The 17640-nt window shown below is 40.7% G+C and overlaps 1 protein-coding gene across 2 annotated transcripts in view; it reads right to left on the bottom strand.

Annotated features, from left to right (window-relative positions):
- The window catches only part of supt5h (SPT5 homolog, DSIF elongation factor subunit), a 40670-nt gene extending 23104 nt beyond the window's left edge, over positions 1 to 17566 (bottom strand). The window contains exons 1-18 of one of the 2 annotated variants that reach the window (XM_067451229.1): positions 17409 to 17566; positions 16833 to 16956; positions 13814 to 13973; positions 13639 to 13704; positions 10771 to 10782; positions 6371 to 6440; positions 6206 to 6274; positions 6015 to 6080; positions 5897 to 5927; positions 5738 to 5806; positions 3404 to 3655; positions 3181 to 3270; positions 2754 to 2824; positions 2560 to 2665; positions 2380 to 2473; positions 663 to 799; positions 302 to 457; positions 48 to 194 (exon numbers count right to left, since the gene is read on the bottom strand). In XM_067451229.1, the coding sequence (XP_067307330.1) occupies positions 48 to 194; positions 302 to 457; positions 663 to 799; positions 2380 to 2473; positions 2560 to 2665; positions 2754 to 2824; positions 3181 to 3270; positions 3404 to 3655; positions 5738 to 5806; positions 5897 to 5927; positions 6015 to 6080; positions 6206 to 6274; positions 6371 to 6440; positions 10771 to 10782; positions 13639 to 13704; positions 13814 to 13973; positions 16833 to 16913 (1677 nt within the window). In that variant the 5' untranslated portion in view covers positions 16914 to 16956; positions 17409 to 17566. The remainder of the gene's footprint in view (positions 1 to 47; positions 195 to 301; positions 458 to 662; positions 800 to 2379; positions 2474 to 2559; positions 2666 to 2753; positions 2825 to 3180; positions 3271 to 3403; positions 3656 to 5737; positions 5807 to 5896; positions 5928 to 6014; positions 6081 to 6205; positions 6275 to 6370; positions 6441 to 10770; positions 10783 to 13638; positions 13705 to 13813; positions 13974 to 16832; positions 16957 to 17408) is intronic. The other variant, XM_067451230.1, reaches the window with a different exon arrangement.
- Positions 17567 to 17640: the final 74 nt, after the last annotated feature.

Here is a 17640-nt window from a genome sequence, read left to right as displayed (position 1 = left end):
GTCATTTCAAGGACTTTCAAGAAGTGCGGGAACCCTGTGGACTTTACCTGGAAGGTCTCCCTCTCCAGCCTGACAATGACACCAACAGTTTGGGGGTCTAACTGTACCAGCTCTCCCCACTCATGCTGGCCTCCGGCATCCACCCCTGAGGCAGTCTCAGAGCACAGCTGCAAGTCCCGGGGCAAGACCTTCAACTGGAACAAAAAGAGGCATCACATCAGACAAAGAACACAAAACATTGATGGCTGTATATTGTGTTTTTCTAAATGCAGCATATTCATAGCTTACTAGTGAAACCTACCTCATGCATAGTAAGGTCCGAGAACAGAATGACAAAGTTCTCCTCCACACGGACTATGAGGCCCGTGTCACCTTCAAAACGTCCCGCGATGACCTTCACATGGTCACCCATACGGAAGTACTTCCTCAACTCATGAGCTGGAAACTCAAGGGGATCCTATAAAAACAAAAGACAAGACAGTGAAGCAATAACCATGGTGCAAAAAAGGACATCTCACACAGAACCGGATTTTCAGGACACTTGAAATCACACAATGCAAAGCTTTACAACGTCGTGACGCTAATGGCACGGATATTTCACAATTCAACCTTGAAACTAATAAGTGCTGCCAAGATACATATCCTTGTGCTCATTTCCTCACCTTGAGGTCTTCATGCTTGGGCATGATGGTGATCTTGTTGCCATCCACACTCAGGATTTTGCCCTGAAGGTTAATCAACTCTCCCTCACACACCTCCACATTATCTCCTGCCTGGAGATTGTGCTCTCGCTCCTTACCTGTATATATTAAAAAACAAATTGTTTGTGATTCACTTTGCAAAATGTTTGCACCAGCATTTCAAATATTCATGTATTTTTGTTAATAATGTATGAAGATTGGAATTTTAATGTTTTTATATTGTAATAATTTTACAGTTACTCTCCAAATGAATGTAGAAACAACTTAAACACAATATATTGTAAATATTTGTTGTACTGAAATCTTTATATGAATAAAGGAAAGTATCACTGATACTAATACAGCTACCATCAGCTACAATCATTCGAATATACTCCAGGGTTTCTACTGATACAAAGCCATATGCTAATGAGTGAAGTAACCCTTTAATGACAGACATCACATAAACTGGTTTAATAGGCTGCTGTCACTAAGATCTGCTGCTGCTGAACATGACGCAAATCTGACGCGCTGTCACACGCATCTCATTTTCTCACTTTTTAAGTTCATTTAAGACATTATTTAACCAATTTAAGATTGCTCTTACGAGAATACTGGACAAAATGGGCATTTTGGCATTATTCTGTACCGATCAGGCATTACATTATGACCTAATATTGTGTTGGTCTCCCTTTCGCTTCGAAACCACACTGACCTATCGAGACATGGACTCCACTAGACCCCTGAAGGTGTGGCACCAACATTTTAACAGCAGGTCCTTTAATTCCTGTAAGTTGCGAGGTGGGGCCTCCATGGATCGGACTTGTTTGTTTACCACATCCCACAGATGCTTGATTGGATTGAGATCTGGGGAATTTGGAGGCCAAGTCAACACCTTAAACTCATTGCTGTGCTCCTCAAACCACGCGCATTATCCTGCTGAAAGAGGCCATAGCCACCAGGGAATACCGTTTCAATTAAAGGGTGTACATGATATGCAGCAATGCTTAGGTAGGTGGTACTTGTCAAAGTAGATTCCGACCCAAGGTTACCCAGCAGAACACTGCCCAAAGCATCACACTGCCTCCGCCAGCTTGCCTTCTTCCTATAGTGCATCCTGATGCCTAGGTAAGTGACCACAAACACAAATCTGGCCATCCATGTGATGTTAAAGAAAGCGTGATCCATCAGACCAGGCCACCTTCGATTGCTCCGTCCAGTTCTGATGCTCACATGCCCACTGTTGGTGCTTTCGGTTAGCCTTCGCTCCCCACGTGCATCAATGAGCCTTGGCCACCCATGACCCTGTCGCTGGTTTCCCACTGATCCTTCCTTGGAGCACTCTAGATAGAGACTGACCACTGCAGACCGGGAACACCCCACAAGAGCTGCAGTTTTGGAGATGCTCTGACCCAGTCGTCTAGCCATCACAATTTGGCCCTTGTCAAACTCGCTCAAATCTTTACGTTTGCCCATTTTTTCTGCTTCTAATAACATCAACTTTGAGGACAAAATGTTCACTTGCTGCATAATATATCCCACCCACTAACAGGTGCCGTGATGAAGAGATAATCAGTGTTATTCACTTCACCTGTCATAATGTTATGCCTGATCGGTGTATGCATGAATTTTCCATGGAATATTTTTTTTCCTGTTTTAATGCATTGTTACAGATCTAGTGCTGTCTTGTTGTCTTTACCTGTCGTCTCTGTGACTACTTCAAGGTCAATACCCTCTGGCTGGTCCTCAAACTTCTCCAGCTCCGACAGAGTGGGTTTGACCCCTTCTGTGATCTATGCAAAAACACACAAGTGGGTTGAACCCAATGAACCAATAAGGAGCAATTAGACAGACCTAGAATGAGCGTAAAGGCTCTTACCACAGCTGACATGGCAAAGCTTTTAAACAGGAAGCCTTTGCGGCTGTAGCGGTTGGCTTCAAATATCATGAAGTCACCATCGTGGCTGACCTCACCACCAAGAGACCTGTGGAGCAGAGCACGAGTGTCAGTGAGCCTGAAATGTTTCAGAGGGTTGTGATTATAAGACTCGAAATCTAAAAGTGAACTTTTACCTGATCTTTTCAGCATCAAAAAGCCTCTGAGGTGGCCTCTTAAACTTCTTTCTCTTTGCAAACCAGTCTTTCTGTGAAATGAACGATATTGTTGGGTCAGGCCACTAAAAGTGCATATACACTACTTTTTTTTCTTTTTTAATGTCTCTAATACTTACCAAAGTGGCATTTATTTGATCAAAATACAATAAAAGCAGTAATATTAGGAAATATTATGATTCTATAGTAATATATTTTAAAATGTAATTTAATCCTGTGACGGCAAAGCTGAATTTTTAGCATAGCTGTCGCATGATCATTCATAAAATCATTCTAATATGCTGATTTGGTGCTTAAGAAACATTTATCATCAACGTTAAAAACATTATTATATATTTATAGTAGTATAAATAAATTGTGATATGGTCGTTATGATGACTTGACCTACCATACTCATTCTCGCTTTGATACGGTCCAAATCAATTCGAGGAATCATTTTCAGCGAGATCGTATTCTGGCTTGGTTCAACATAGTCCACCTGACAAAGGCAAATTATTAGATGCATAAAACGTTCTTCTGGCACAGAGCCGTAGGAGTGAAAACATAATAATGAAATTCAACTCAAAGTCGTTTCTTTATGACAATACAGCCAAGGGTTATGATGTACCCACCTGGGCAATGTCATCTTTATAAAGGCCTCTCTTAAGACGAACCCAGGACTTGGGTTTAAGGTTAGTGACTTCCTTAACCACTTTCAGCACATCTGTCATCTCTTTAATGGGCACCATTTGCTGATTCCAAAAGCCCATGCGCAGGTTTCCAACACCTTCAATGGCGGCCTTGACGTGGGTCTGCTTGTACGCCTCCACATAGATATAACCTTTGACATGCTCAGGGGCCACCACTGATTTGATTTGAAGTGGCTGTGTAGAGACAAAGCACAATATATTAATATGACACACCTTCAAGCAAACTGCTGCCTGCAATGCAGTTCTTCTCTCTTGGCCTACAATTTGAAGATGAGAAATCCAAAAAAATAAATAAAATAAAACAAGTATCTACTTTCAGAAAAACATCAAAGTGAAAGGAAAGGTTTTACACAAATCAAGCAGCCAAGTTTACGTTCATAAAGTTCTGTGCCTAACATAATAATGACTTCAACGAAGAGACCTTGCAGGACTCAACAAGCATACATAGCGTAAGCATTTTGAACTGCGAGAGGCACTACAATTTTTCATTTCCGTGTGTGGAGCACTTTTATGATAGCCTGGTCTTACCAGACTCTCGTACATTTGATTTGTGCATAGAGTCTGGCCACTCTCCATTGACAAGCGTTTATTTCCGCGAAGGCGGTACTCTGTTGAAGTTTTGTTTGAACTATTGGATCTGCCCTGAGCCTTGCCATAAACAATCGGTAACATTTGGTTGTGACGTATGTCATGCGCCCTTCGCCTATTTCACACATAAATGTGCACTTGTGCAGGCCACCTCAGTGATAAAACTATAGGATAAAACCATAGAATGTAAAAAAATATGGAAGTAGTGTCCGTGACGTCACCCATCGGATTCTGATAAGCCGTTCTGAAGCTTAAAGTAGAGTCGAGCTGGGCGTTGCCATCTTGTGAGCGAGTCATCGCGTGTCACTCCCGGATAACAGAAAATGGTCAAAAAGGCGGGATGTGCGCGGAGCTGAGGTGACGCAATAATTATAGACGGCGGATAAATGGCTATCCACTTGTAACCACGCCCTTAATTACGCAGAACTTTAAGGCTTTATATAACGTAAACGAATGAGTTATAAAAAAATTCACCCCCCTCAGAGTTGTCATGAAGATCAAAATTAGCCGTATAAGCCAAAACCACAATTTGTACCAGGCTGTAAACATGTTTTTTTCTGCTTTAAAGTTGAGAATTTTAACATGGGGCTCAATGAGATTCTGCTCCCTTCTGGAGCCTGTCCCTAGTGGCCAGTTGAGGAATTGCAGTTTACATTACTTCCGTATTGGCTTCCAAGAGAGATCGCGGGAGGTTGCCGCTTGGATAAAACCAAAAACTTGTACATTCGGATTGTGTATAATTCACACCACGGTGGAGGGGAGAGTTTGTGATCGGGAGCGTGCCCCTCACGTGGTCCGTAACATGATTGTATGCTGTAAATAAAATGTTACATTCTTGGTACGATAATAAATGCTGCTATAAATAACGGACCAATTCAAATGTTTACGTGCTTTTATTTTAATTTGTTTGAGCGGTGATGAAATATATTGCTCTTGTAAATACATAGCAAAATTTAAAGAAACGCAAGTCTAGAAATGCATTCAAATAACAGCAAAGCGCAACCGTACCGTACAATGCTCTGCAGTGGTCAAAAAGGATATAAAAAGTGAATTTTGAAGTTATATATTTTAGAAAACTCAGAGATGTGGATTCGAACAGCGATTACATCACCACACGACCTTGGGGTTTGTCAAAAGCAGTAGGTAACTCGGCCGGGGATTTTTATGCTGGTGGTGCACCAACAAACCTCAGCAAAGATTGTTATTGCTCCGGCTTTAACTTCTGGATATTCGGCAGCGGTGCCACAATGGAATGAATGGTTTAGTTCGCATCTTTCTCCGCCGCCATTACTGAACTACAACTCAAACTAGCCCACGACATCAAAGACACAGAATGTTGCAATGTACGTTTTTTCCAATATTGTGTATATCTATAGCAATATTTTACATTAGTATATGTTTGTTCTGTTGTATGTATGCTCTTGCTCATAATTTAATTATTTGTTCTTATTTTATTACTGACTATTAAAGAACATTTAAAATGTATACGAGTTAGGCTAGTAGATTTGTCTCATTACCTTATTTATTTAGGTTACATGGATTTTATCTCATTTATTTATTTATTTATTAATTACTTTTTTTGTGGTCGGGCCAACCAGGCCAGTAGAAAAAAAGCCTTAGTTTTGAGCCCTGCCTTAAGTTAAGACAGAGGGACTATGGAAAACCTACCGTGTCAGTGCACTGATAAGCAATGAATTTTCGCATCAAGGCGATGGCTGTTGCTCTCTCCTCTCCAATCTACAGAGAAACAGAAGAATTAATCAGTGCACACACTGAAGCCTTACCACAGCACCTGTAAAACGCATGATAGATAAGTCAAGAACTAACCTTACACTTAACGGTCCACAAATTAGGATCCCTGCAAGAGAAAAATCTCTTAACACAAGCCCAGTTGAATTGTAAAAAATATATTTAATTCATTATTTATTTATTTTTTCCTTCATACTTGACCCCAGGAAGCAATTGCTGCTGAGTGATGTCATCAGAAAGATCTTCAGAGCCGCCATAGAAACTGAAGTAAACAACAGAACAATTAAGTTTAGCTAAAAAAGAAAGGTTAATGCAGTTTACCAACATTCCTTTAGTTCTAAAGTCAGTCATGCATTTCATAAGTGCCATGAACTCTTGTTGACTTACTGCTCGCCTCCTGAGGACTTGGCATATTTCCTCATGTAATACTCCCCCAGAGCTTCCTCACGTGAATCCCTATAGAGAAACAGAGAAATATTTCAAATGATTTCCATTCTTCAGATTCAGCCATGTAAAAAAAAAAAAAACGTGTGTTTAGTGCAGTCGTCACACCTCCAGAGATTCTGCAACCTCCTTGACCCAGAGTGATCCTCATCTAAGACTGTTTGGTCAATGTTGGACACTAACAGATGAAAACAGAACAAGCAATCGGCAAAAAGAAAATTATATTGTGGCTATAAAAAAAATTGCTAGTAGCTATGTTGGACCCACTTTATATTCGATGGACTTAACTACTTTGTACTAACATTGTAATTTATCATCTGATACAATGCACTTATTGTGTACATACATGTTTTTACATTGTACTTACATTTTTTAAATACCTGTATGTAATTACGTCTGTAATTCATTTCTGTAGTTACACTTCTCATTACACTGTTGCCACTTCCCTTACACCTAACTCTACCCTTAAACTGACCCACACCACCACACCTGTCCCTAACTCTACCCTTAAACTGACCCACACCACCACACCTGTCCCTAACTCTACCCTTAAACTGACCCACACCACCACACCTGTCCCTAACTCTACCCTTAAACTGACCCACACCACCACACCTGTCCCTAACTCTACCCTTAAACTGACCCACACCACCACACCTGTCCCTAACTCTACCCTTAAACTGACCCACACCACCACACCTGTCCCTAACTCTACCCTTAAACTGACCCACACCACCACACCTGTCCCTAACTCTCCCCTTAAACTGACCCACACCACCACACCTGTCCCTAACTCTACCCTTAAACTGACCCACACCACCACACCTGTCCCTAACTCTACCCTTAAACTGACCCACACCACCACACCTGTCCCTAACTCTACCCTTAAACTGACCCACACCACCACACCTGTCCCTAACTCTACCCTTAAACTGACCCACACCACCACACCTGTCCCTAACTCTACCCTTAAACTGACCCACACCACCACACCTGTCCCTAACCCTACCCTTAAACTGACCCACACCACCACACCTGTCCCTAACTCTCCCCTTAAACTGACCCACACCACCACACCTGACCCTAACCCTACCCTTAAACTGACCCACACCACCACACCAGTCCCTAACTCTCCCCTTAAACTGACCCACACCACCACACCTGTCCCTAACCCTACCCTTAAACTGACCCACACCACCACACCTGACCCTAACCCTACCCTTAAACTGACCCACACCACCACACCTGTCCCTAACTCTATCCTTAAACTGACCCACACCACCACACCTGTCCCTAACTCTACCCTTAAACTGACCCACACCACCACACCTGTCCCTAACCCTACCCTTAAACAGACCCACACCACCACACCTGTCCCTAACTCTACCCTTAAACTGACCCACACCACCACGCCTGTCCCTAACCCTACCCTTAAACTGACCCACACCACCACACCTGTCCCTAACTCTACCCTTAAACTGACCCACACCACCACACCTGTCCCTAACTCTACCCTTAAACTGACCCACACCACCACACCTGTCCCTAACCCTACCCTTAAACTGACCCACACCACCACACCTGTCCCTAACTCTACCCTTAAACTGACCCACACCACCACACCTGTCCCTAACTCTACCCTTAAACTGACCCACACCACCACACCTGTCCCTAACGCTACCCTTAAACTGACCCACACCACCACACCTGTCCCTAACCCTACCCTTAAACTGACCCACACCACCACACCTGTCCCTAACTCTACCCTAAAACTGACCCACACCACCACACCTGTCCCTAACCCTACCCTTAAACTGACCCACACCACCACACCTGTCCCTAACCCTACCCTTAAACTGACCCACACCACCACACCTGTCCCTAACTCTACCCTAAAACTGACCCACACCACCACACCTGTCCCTAACCCTACCCTTAAACTGACCCACACCACCACATCTGTCCCTAACCCTACCCTTAAACTGACCCACACCACCACACCTGTCCCTAACTCTACCCTTAAACTGACCCACACCACCACACCTGTCCCTAACTCTACCCTTAAACTGACCCACACCACCACACCTGTCCCTAACTCTACCCTTAAACTGACCCACACCACCACACCTGTCCCTAACCCTACCCTTAAACTGACCCACACCACCACACCTGTCCCTAACTCTACCCTTAAACTGACCCACACCACCACACCTGTCCCTAACTCTACCCTTAAACTGACCCACACCACCACACCTGTCCCTAACCCTACCCTTAAACTGACCCACACCACCACACCTGACCCTAACCCTACCCTTAAACTGACCCACACCACCACACCTGTCCCTAACCCTACCCTTAAACTGACCCACACCACCACACCTGTCCCTAACCCTACCCTTAAACTGACCCACACCACCACACCTGTCCCTAACCCTACCCTTAAACTGACCCACACCACCACACCTGTCCCTAACCCTACCCTTAAACTGACCCACACCACCACACCTGTCCCTAACCCTACCCTTAAACTGACCCACACCACCACACCTGACCCTAACTCTACCCTTAAACTGACCCACACCACCACACCTGACCCTAACCCTACCCTTAAACTGACCCACACCACCACACCTGTCCCTAACCCTACCCTTAAACTGACCCACACCACCACACCTGACCCTAACCCTACCCGTATCCCACCTCAATATCAGCAAAGGTGTTTTGCGATACAATTTGAACAAAGTAGGTACACTGTACTTATTTTTTGATGTAAGTACATAGTACTTAAGGACACCTAATATAAAGTGGGGCCGCTATGTTTATATGCAGTCAGTGTAATAATCCGTTAATAATTTGCCAAATTACAAGTTCCTCAAACTGAACAACCTGATTAACCTCCATCTAAATTACATTTCAATCCAACTGAAAGAATCCAAAAATCATCATTTACTCACCCTCAAGTGATTCCAAACCTGTATGAGTTTCTTTTTTCTGCTGAACACAAAATCAATTTGGAGAATATGCGTTACCAACCAGGCCCAATCAAAGGGAAATCAATGGGTCCATCAACTGTTTGGTTACAGACATTCTACTAAATATCTTCTTTTGTGTTCAGCAGAGGAAAGAAACTCATACAGGTTTGTAAATATTGCCAGACTTTTTTCCCTTTAATCTATTAATCAAAATACTTGTAAATTATAATTTATTATTATTCAGAAACTTTTTTAACACAATGCCCATGAATATAAAAACGTTGTCATATAAAATGTACACTACCATTTGGGTTGGTAAGATTTTTTTTATGTTTTTGTAAAAAAGTCATCAAGGTATTTTTTTTAAAGAAAATACAGTAAAAAAAAGGAATATTTCAATTTTTATTTAAATATATTTTAAAATGTAAATGTAACTATTTATATAGTGATTTTCAGCATCGTTACTCCAGTATACAGTGTCACAGGACCCTTCAGAAATCAGTGCTCAAGAAACTCTTATTATTATCTTATTAAATAATTGTGCTAGTTATTTTTGTGATAATTTTTTTTTATTTTTGAAACTCTGATGCTTTTTATAAGGATTTTTAATTCATACAAAAGTTCAAAAGAACCATTTTTACAGTCACATTTAGTCAATTTTATGCATGAATGCTAAAGAGCTAATTTCTTTTCTTTTTTTAAAGGTGCACTATGCAACTTTCCGTCCACTGGAGGGCGCCTATTCAAAACAAAGGCGTAGTTTGATGACGCCGAGTGTGAGCGCAGTGTCTTGGCACATGTGGTCTTCACCTTACAGCTGGTAGGACATGGGCAGAAATCATGTTCATGGATGCGGTTATTAACCTTACTGTAGAGTAAAGCAGAGCAGGACCGAGTGTTGTGGAGCTGAGCACGGCAGCTGGATTGATTGTTATACAAACACAAGGCTTGCAAATACCGGGACTTTTATTATGACGGGACGGGACACAGTTTCCGGGCGTCTGCAGTTTCTGCTTTCCGGTCATGAGGTAAAGCAGCTTTGTTTATCATATTAGATACATTTAAGTGTGTTTAAAATGATGTTATGACGTTACTCTGTGCGTTCACTCAGCACTGCTGTGATATGTTCACGCTGCTAAGAGAAAAGCGCTTCTGCAGAATAAAACTGAGGGTAACGCAGATATGACGCAATTGACAGGCGACTCCCTCAAAACACTATGCTGAAACGTCCCGGTCATTAGTTAAAATAGCAATTTTCTCACAATTTACAAATAATTTGAAATATTTGGGATATTGTAAGTACTCAACTGAACAAAATATATAACACTGGCCTAGTGGTTTTTGGATATTTTACTGCAAAAATACTACATAGTGCACATTTAAATGTTACTGACCCTAGTTGCTTGAATGGTAGTATACATTCAGAATCTGTAACGGACAGACCTAAAGCAGTGCATATAAACACAGCTATTGCAAACATGGTTGATTCCTAATAAAAGCAAATATCCATGCACACCAGAAGATTTATGCACATACCTTCAGCCTCTTCTGATCAAATCCAGTGTTGAGGGAGGAAGGGGGGAACATGAGCCATTATAGTAATTTCAGGCAAGGGCATAAACAGGACCAGATAACAGAAATAAAAAAAGGGAAATTAACACTGATGGGCAGGCTTAGACAGGTGACATTTTAAAGATGGAAACTACGTGGTGATGATGTCATGTCACTGTTAGCTTATGCAGTACAATAAGCACAATACTATCAATGAAGAATTGGGTTTCCTTTTTGTTAGAAGGAGCATTTTCAGGCAAATTACAATAAATTGTTCCCTTTCAGAACTCAGTCAGTCTCTCCCCACTATCCAGTCCCTTGTTTAATGAGGTGCGTGTTTTATAATGATCGCCTTTATTAACGTTACACTTACTGGGTATGTTGAGAGAATGCAAAAAAAATAAATAACAAATGTACAGCTAAAAATGCATTTGCCATCCATGCTCCTTATTCAGAAATGTAAACAAATGAAACATTTGCCAAACAGCTTTAAACATCACAAACAGATGTTAGAGGGGTGCAGATTATGGGAATGGATTTTACCGAATGTGTAACAATGATTTGAAAATGAATCAGTTCAATTAGACAGAGAAAACAGAGAAATCTGGAGTTGGTTTACCGTTAACTGAAGGAGGCATGCACAAGAAATAAAGAATCAATGAGAGCAAGAAATACATTCAAATTACTGGCATCAGTTTATACAGCATTTAATGTACAGCCTGTTGTCCGTATCTCACTTAAAATTAGGGGTGTAACGATACACTTTTCAGTATCTCGATTTGTATCGAACGTGACCTCACAATACAATATGTATCGCGATATAAGCCAATATAAAGAGAAGTTTTCTCATTTCATTATTATTGTATTATGAGGAGCCACAAATATCCACTACAGCTCGCCACACTGGCATCCAGTTTGCATGTCTAAAGCCCCGTTTCCACCAAAATTACCCGGAACTATTTGTACCAGGAACTTTTTTACAGGAACTTTTCTCCCCCCCAGACCTGCAGCTGTCTGCGTTTCGACCGCGATAAAGTTCCGAGAAGATTAGGCAAATTAGTCCGGTGATGTAGGACTGCGCGCGACTGTTCCTCCAAATCAGTGAAGGACAGTAATCATTTGTGTGTGTACCGATTGAAAGATTTAGTGATCTGTTTACATGAGACGTTATCTAAACCGATCTGGTGTTTACATGTGATGACTTTCAATCGCAATCATTTTGTCATATGCAGTTTGTCTGCCGCACCAAAAATGTCAACGCTGTTTTCTCCAGCAGCTGGAGTGTGTTGACTGTAGCCATAGCAACTCTTAACGGCCACCAGGACCAATACAGTATTATTTATAGCTATTTGTTGTAAAGTGTAATAATCATCTCAGAAAAAAAAATCTTCTGTCAGGCGCAGTTAAAGTAAAAACTGCCTGGGGCAATATACGCTGTGTCATTACTCCAACATTATCTTCATAACTTACGAAATAAAAAGTTTACCCCTCAGAAAAATGTACTTTCCTCTCTTGTCAACATGAGCGCGGCGCGCGCCGTCACGTCATGTAAGGACACACACTTAAAAGTAATCGGTCAGGTCGTTTACATGGTGAAAAAAAAATTAATAACGAGTATGGACGAGATTCAAGCTTTGCTGCTTTTGCTGGTTATGTATAGGTTTACTAAAGAGGTAATTAACAATGACAGAAAAGAGCACTAATATGCAGATTCAGCAGCATGCAGCTGCAGCATATTCAGAAAGCTTGTAAAGCTAGATTTAAAATGACAATGTATATTATTATCAGCTATTACGGACATTGAACGTGAGATGGCTGAGACGACCGCGCGCCACCAGACAGAGAGCAAAGACTGATATTTACTGAACGCAGAACGAACCTCGCAAAAGACTTTTAAAAATGCCGGTTGAACTGCGTGAGCTCAACCAATCAGCATGTTCAGCGCCCAAGTCCCGCCCTCGAAAGTTCCTGAACTTTGAAAAAGTACTACCTCGCGAGCAGGGCCGTTTGGAGGGGGAAATATTTACCCGGAACTTCAATTTTACCCTGGTTCCTGCGGTCTAAACACACGAAGTACCACCCAAAGTTCCTAGTTCCTGGGTAAAGTTCCTGTGGTGGAAACGGGGCTTAAATTAGTTGCTTACGGTAGATTTACAAAATGAGGCTTAAAAACAAGGTTTAAAAGTGCAGTGTGTAGTATTTATGAGGATCTATTAACAGCAATAGATATGATTTCAGAGGTGTATAAAGACCTTTACTGTTTAGTCGTCGTAAATCTGTTCATAATTTAAAGCCATCATTCGTCTCTCTTCAGAAGACTTGGATTTGGATCGGATCACTCAGTTAGATATTTTTACGATGCCTTTATGACTTTTTTTTTTTATCTTTTAAGTTTGAGAGGAATGGACTTTGAATGAAGGAACAGAAATATCTCAGGTTTCATAAAAATATCTCAATTTTTGTTTGGAAGTTATTCAAAACAACACGAGGGTGAGTACATGATGACTGAATTTACATTTTTGGATACCTTATACACAGCAAGGTGAGCCTTGGATAAAACAAATCTATACCGGGAATCATATCGTTAACATCAGTGATACATATCACCATATTTTATATTGCAATATATCGGTAATGTATCGTTACACCCCAACTTAAAATGCCTCCATTTCTTACTTTTTTTAAGCTAGGGATATGATATAAAGCATACAGCAAATAATGGCAACACTATAAACAGATAAGTTTATATTAGGCATATACAGGGAACATAATTACATCAGCTATAAAATAAATAGTAAATCTATGCAAGTAATTCAGTAATTTCAGTATAACTTAGAAATAATAAAGTCACACCTTTTTCCAAGATGTCTTCAGCACCATCCTCCCATGGATCTTCATCATCATACTCATCATCAACATCTAGTCAAACAGAGATACATCTTTATACATATATATTTATGGTATGCAAAAAAGGCCACATATGTTGAAAATAAGTAAGTAAATTATGTTGGTGAGGGATTTTTCGAACCGGCTTCGTCCAAGATGAAGCCACCATGCCGAGGTTTTTTCCTGGGCCGGTCATCATCCTCTTCTTCCTCTTCATCATATTCCTCCTCATCCTCCAAATCTTCTCCCTCCTCCTCAGCAGCCTTATCACTGCCAGTTATACTCCCCTGCTCTTCCTCATCCTTAGGAATGAATCAATTGAGCAATTGTAAACTTAACTATTTCAGATAAACCAACTCTAAATAACATGTAAAAACAAAACGGACAGATTGCTCAATTTTCATTCCAATTAGAAAGACCTTGAGTCTGGGCAGCTATTGGATAAAATAAGCTTCAAAAATAGACAAGACTTCATGCAGTGCGAACTGGCTAAGAGCATTTACCAAAAAAATAAGTGAACAGACTTAGAATAAAGATTACAAACACACACGTTTGTTTTTGTGAAATGTGGGGACATTCCATAGGCGTAATGGTTTTTATACTGTACAAACCGTATTTATATCCCCTTACACTGCCCCTACCCCTAAACCTACCCATCACACACTCACACACACAGCCCCTAAACCTACCCATCACACACTCAGCCCCTAAACCTACCCATCACAGGAAACATTCGGCATTTTTACTTTCTCAAAAAAACTCATCCTGTATGATTTATAAGTATTTTGAAAAGTGGACACACACACACACACACACACACACACACACACACACACACACACACACACACACACACACACACACACACACACACACACACAGGGTTGTCAATTGGGTATGGCCACTGCCATACCTTGTTATATTACTAGGTGCACCATATAATGTGTTGTAAAATAAAACGGAAAAGTAAGTAAATTAAAGTGATCTGGTTGATATATTTGTGTGATGTGATTTCAACGGCGCTGTCACAGTGTCTATTTACAATGTGATTTTGCAGTGTTGAGTACTGTAGCCAGTCACAGTGATTTCTGTTGAAAATAATGACTAATCAGAGGTGTTTAAGTTACCATTCTAGTAAGAATCCACTCAGTATCACTGTGTGAGCGGCGCTCATTTGTCTTGATTTGGATCGTGTTACCGTCAGTACATTATATATTATTATTCACTATCGATCGCCACATACACTAAATGAATACAGAATCATTCTTGCATTTTGATGATTCCCTCATTATTTTTGACGTTTTAACCAGGCTACTTGTCTGCTTGGGCAAGTAAAAATCTTTCACTTGCCCCTTCAAAAAAAAGCCACTTGTCCCAGTCAAGCCCTGGAATTGCTATTTACAATTTTGAAATAAAAATGTAAAGCCTGTACAAATACTAGAAATCCTGAATAAAAAATGATTGGGATTCATGTGAAAAAAACAGTACACATTTAATATCTATTATAACTTTTATGTAATTTTGGTTGCTTGGCTGTTTCCTTATACAGGTCCAGAAACTCGTCAAGTTTTTCACCAGGTGTTTTTTATTATTATTATTATATGATGATGTGATTATGTTGCAGTTTTGCCAGCAGCAAATCGTTGCATTGCTGATCGTGGTTTCGAGTATCGATGCATCTTCCCTCTTCAGGGAACACAAGAACGCGCAGTGACCTCCGACAGACTTAATCCAGATATTTTAATCAAATCTGCCAATTTGTTTGAAGAACCAAATTAGCCAGAGACCAATTATCATGATTAGAAGATCTGGCATCTATCAAATCATCTCATATGTATTAAACAGCGAAGAATGGTCCCCAGCTCCTGAATGTTTGTGAGCATGCGTAACTTCTTTCCTTTTAAAGTTTGTGTTGTCATGTTACAGTGTTTTACTTGGTGATGTTTCAAAAAATATTTTTATATGCTCTGTTGGTGGTTTATGGAGTAGCATCCCCCCCACCAGGGATACAAATATATAATTTAGCAGAGGCAGGGATACATAGACCAGAGGGGGTCCCACCCCCCTACAAATCACACCTCTGGAAACAATTAAAGACCACGTAACATTGATTTCTCAATGTTAAAGGATTGGTTCACTTCAAACTGAAAATGTCCTGATATTTTACTCACCCCCATCTCATCCAAGGTGTTTATGTCTTTCTTCAGTCGAAAATGAATCAAGTTTTTTGAGGAAAACATTTCAGTTTTTTTCTCCACATCATAGACTTCAATGGCAACCAAAATGTTGAAGGTTCAAATCATTGCAGCTTCAAAAAGCTTTAGAGGCTCTGCACGATCCAAGACAAGGAATAGGGTCTTATCTAGCGAAACCATCTGTCATTAAAATGTACTTTTGAACCTAAATTGCTCATCTTGCACTGCTCTGCGGCTCACCACGGATTGAGTAATCAGGTCAGAAAGGTTACTAGACTTAGAAGCACCGCCCAAAGAGAACATGCGAGGACTAACACAAACTCCCTTTACCAAAAAACACTCCATCCTAAACTTCAAAATCGTCCGATTCATCATCATTTTAACGTCTTTTTTTTCCTAAAAGACATTTGTATTAGTCTTCACACGAGTGTTTTGTAGACACAGGGGGTGGTACTTCTGCTCACGTCTAGTGTGACCTTTCCAATGTGATTAAAAAAAAATCAGCAGAGCAGTGCAAGATGAGCAATTTAGTTTTTTAAAATTATATACATTTTTAGTTTATTTTTATAAATTGGCCGATGGTTTCGCTATATCCTCGTCTGGAATCGTGCTGAGCCTCTGAAACTGCATTGATGTGGACCTTCAACATTTTGGTTGCCATTGAAGTCTTTGATGTGGAGAAATCTCCTCAAATGTTTTCCTCAAAAAACTGAATTTCTTTTCGATTTAAGAAAGACATGAACATCTTGGATGAGATGGGGGTGAGTAAAAGATCCGGAAATTTTCATTTTGAAGTGGTCTCAATTTTTTCCAGAGCTGTATATAAACAAAATACAATGAAACACATTCAAATATTACGATTATTTGAAGATCAGAGCATGGTTTTGGCTATCCTTCAAAGGTACATATTGACATCCAGCTGTTTTAAACACAGATTGAGATTGAGGGAGGAGCTGTTTGTCACACCTCATTCTCTTCCGCCTCCTCAGCCTCGCTGCTCCTCTCACTCTGGTTATCGGAGAAATCACTGTCTTCGCTGTCGGACATCTCTTTGTCTTCTTCTTTCCGTGCTATCCAGACAGGAATACTACTGGATACGCCACATGAAATACACGTTCAATGCGATTAATAAATAACAAAGACACACAGATGAGAGATTAGTTCGTGGGCATCGCACTTCACACGCTAGAAGAATATTCACAAAGCCATCATGACATTTACACTGCCGTTTGATCAAATACAGTGTGTTAGCGCTTTATTAGTATATGCATATAACTACTTGCATGTTTAAAACTAAAGACAAACATCAAAAGTCTGTCTAATGTGGTCCTTTTGCCTTGCATTTTATTTGTTTACAGTGATGTGACCAAGCTAATGCTGCTAAATCCAGCCGATAAGGAATTAGCACATGAGCTGGATAACATACACCTTATTTTACAAATAAAACTTCGCAGTTTAATCACCACAGTCGTGTCTTAATTCATCATAAGACCCATAGAGCGCTCAACGTATTATTAAAAAACGACTAAAAAGTCTTCTTACCCCTAAACAGCTGTCTGGTTTTGCTTCTATCAGGTGGCGAAGGCCAATGTTGTTTTCTTTTCTTACACTTCCGTAAGCAACACGCAGAGCCAGAGCCGCACAGCGCCCTCTCGTGCTTTGGAGGACAGGCGTGTTGTTGCTCGCAAAGGTGTGGTAAACGCAACTGAACTGTATTTAGTTGCTGATTAACCATTGCTGCACGTTTAAGCACTTTCGTTTTCCTCCTGATAAT

Source organism: Pseudorasbora parva, chromosome 8 (genome assembly GCF_024679245.1).
Source record: "Pseudorasbora parva isolate DD20220531a chromosome 8, ASM2467924v1, whole genome shotgun sequence".
Lineage (NCBI taxonomy): Eukaryota > Metazoa > Chordata > Actinopteri > Cypriniformes > Gobionidae > Pseudorasbora > Pseudorasbora parva.
This window is presented reverse-complemented; position numbering and strand designations above follow the sequence as displayed.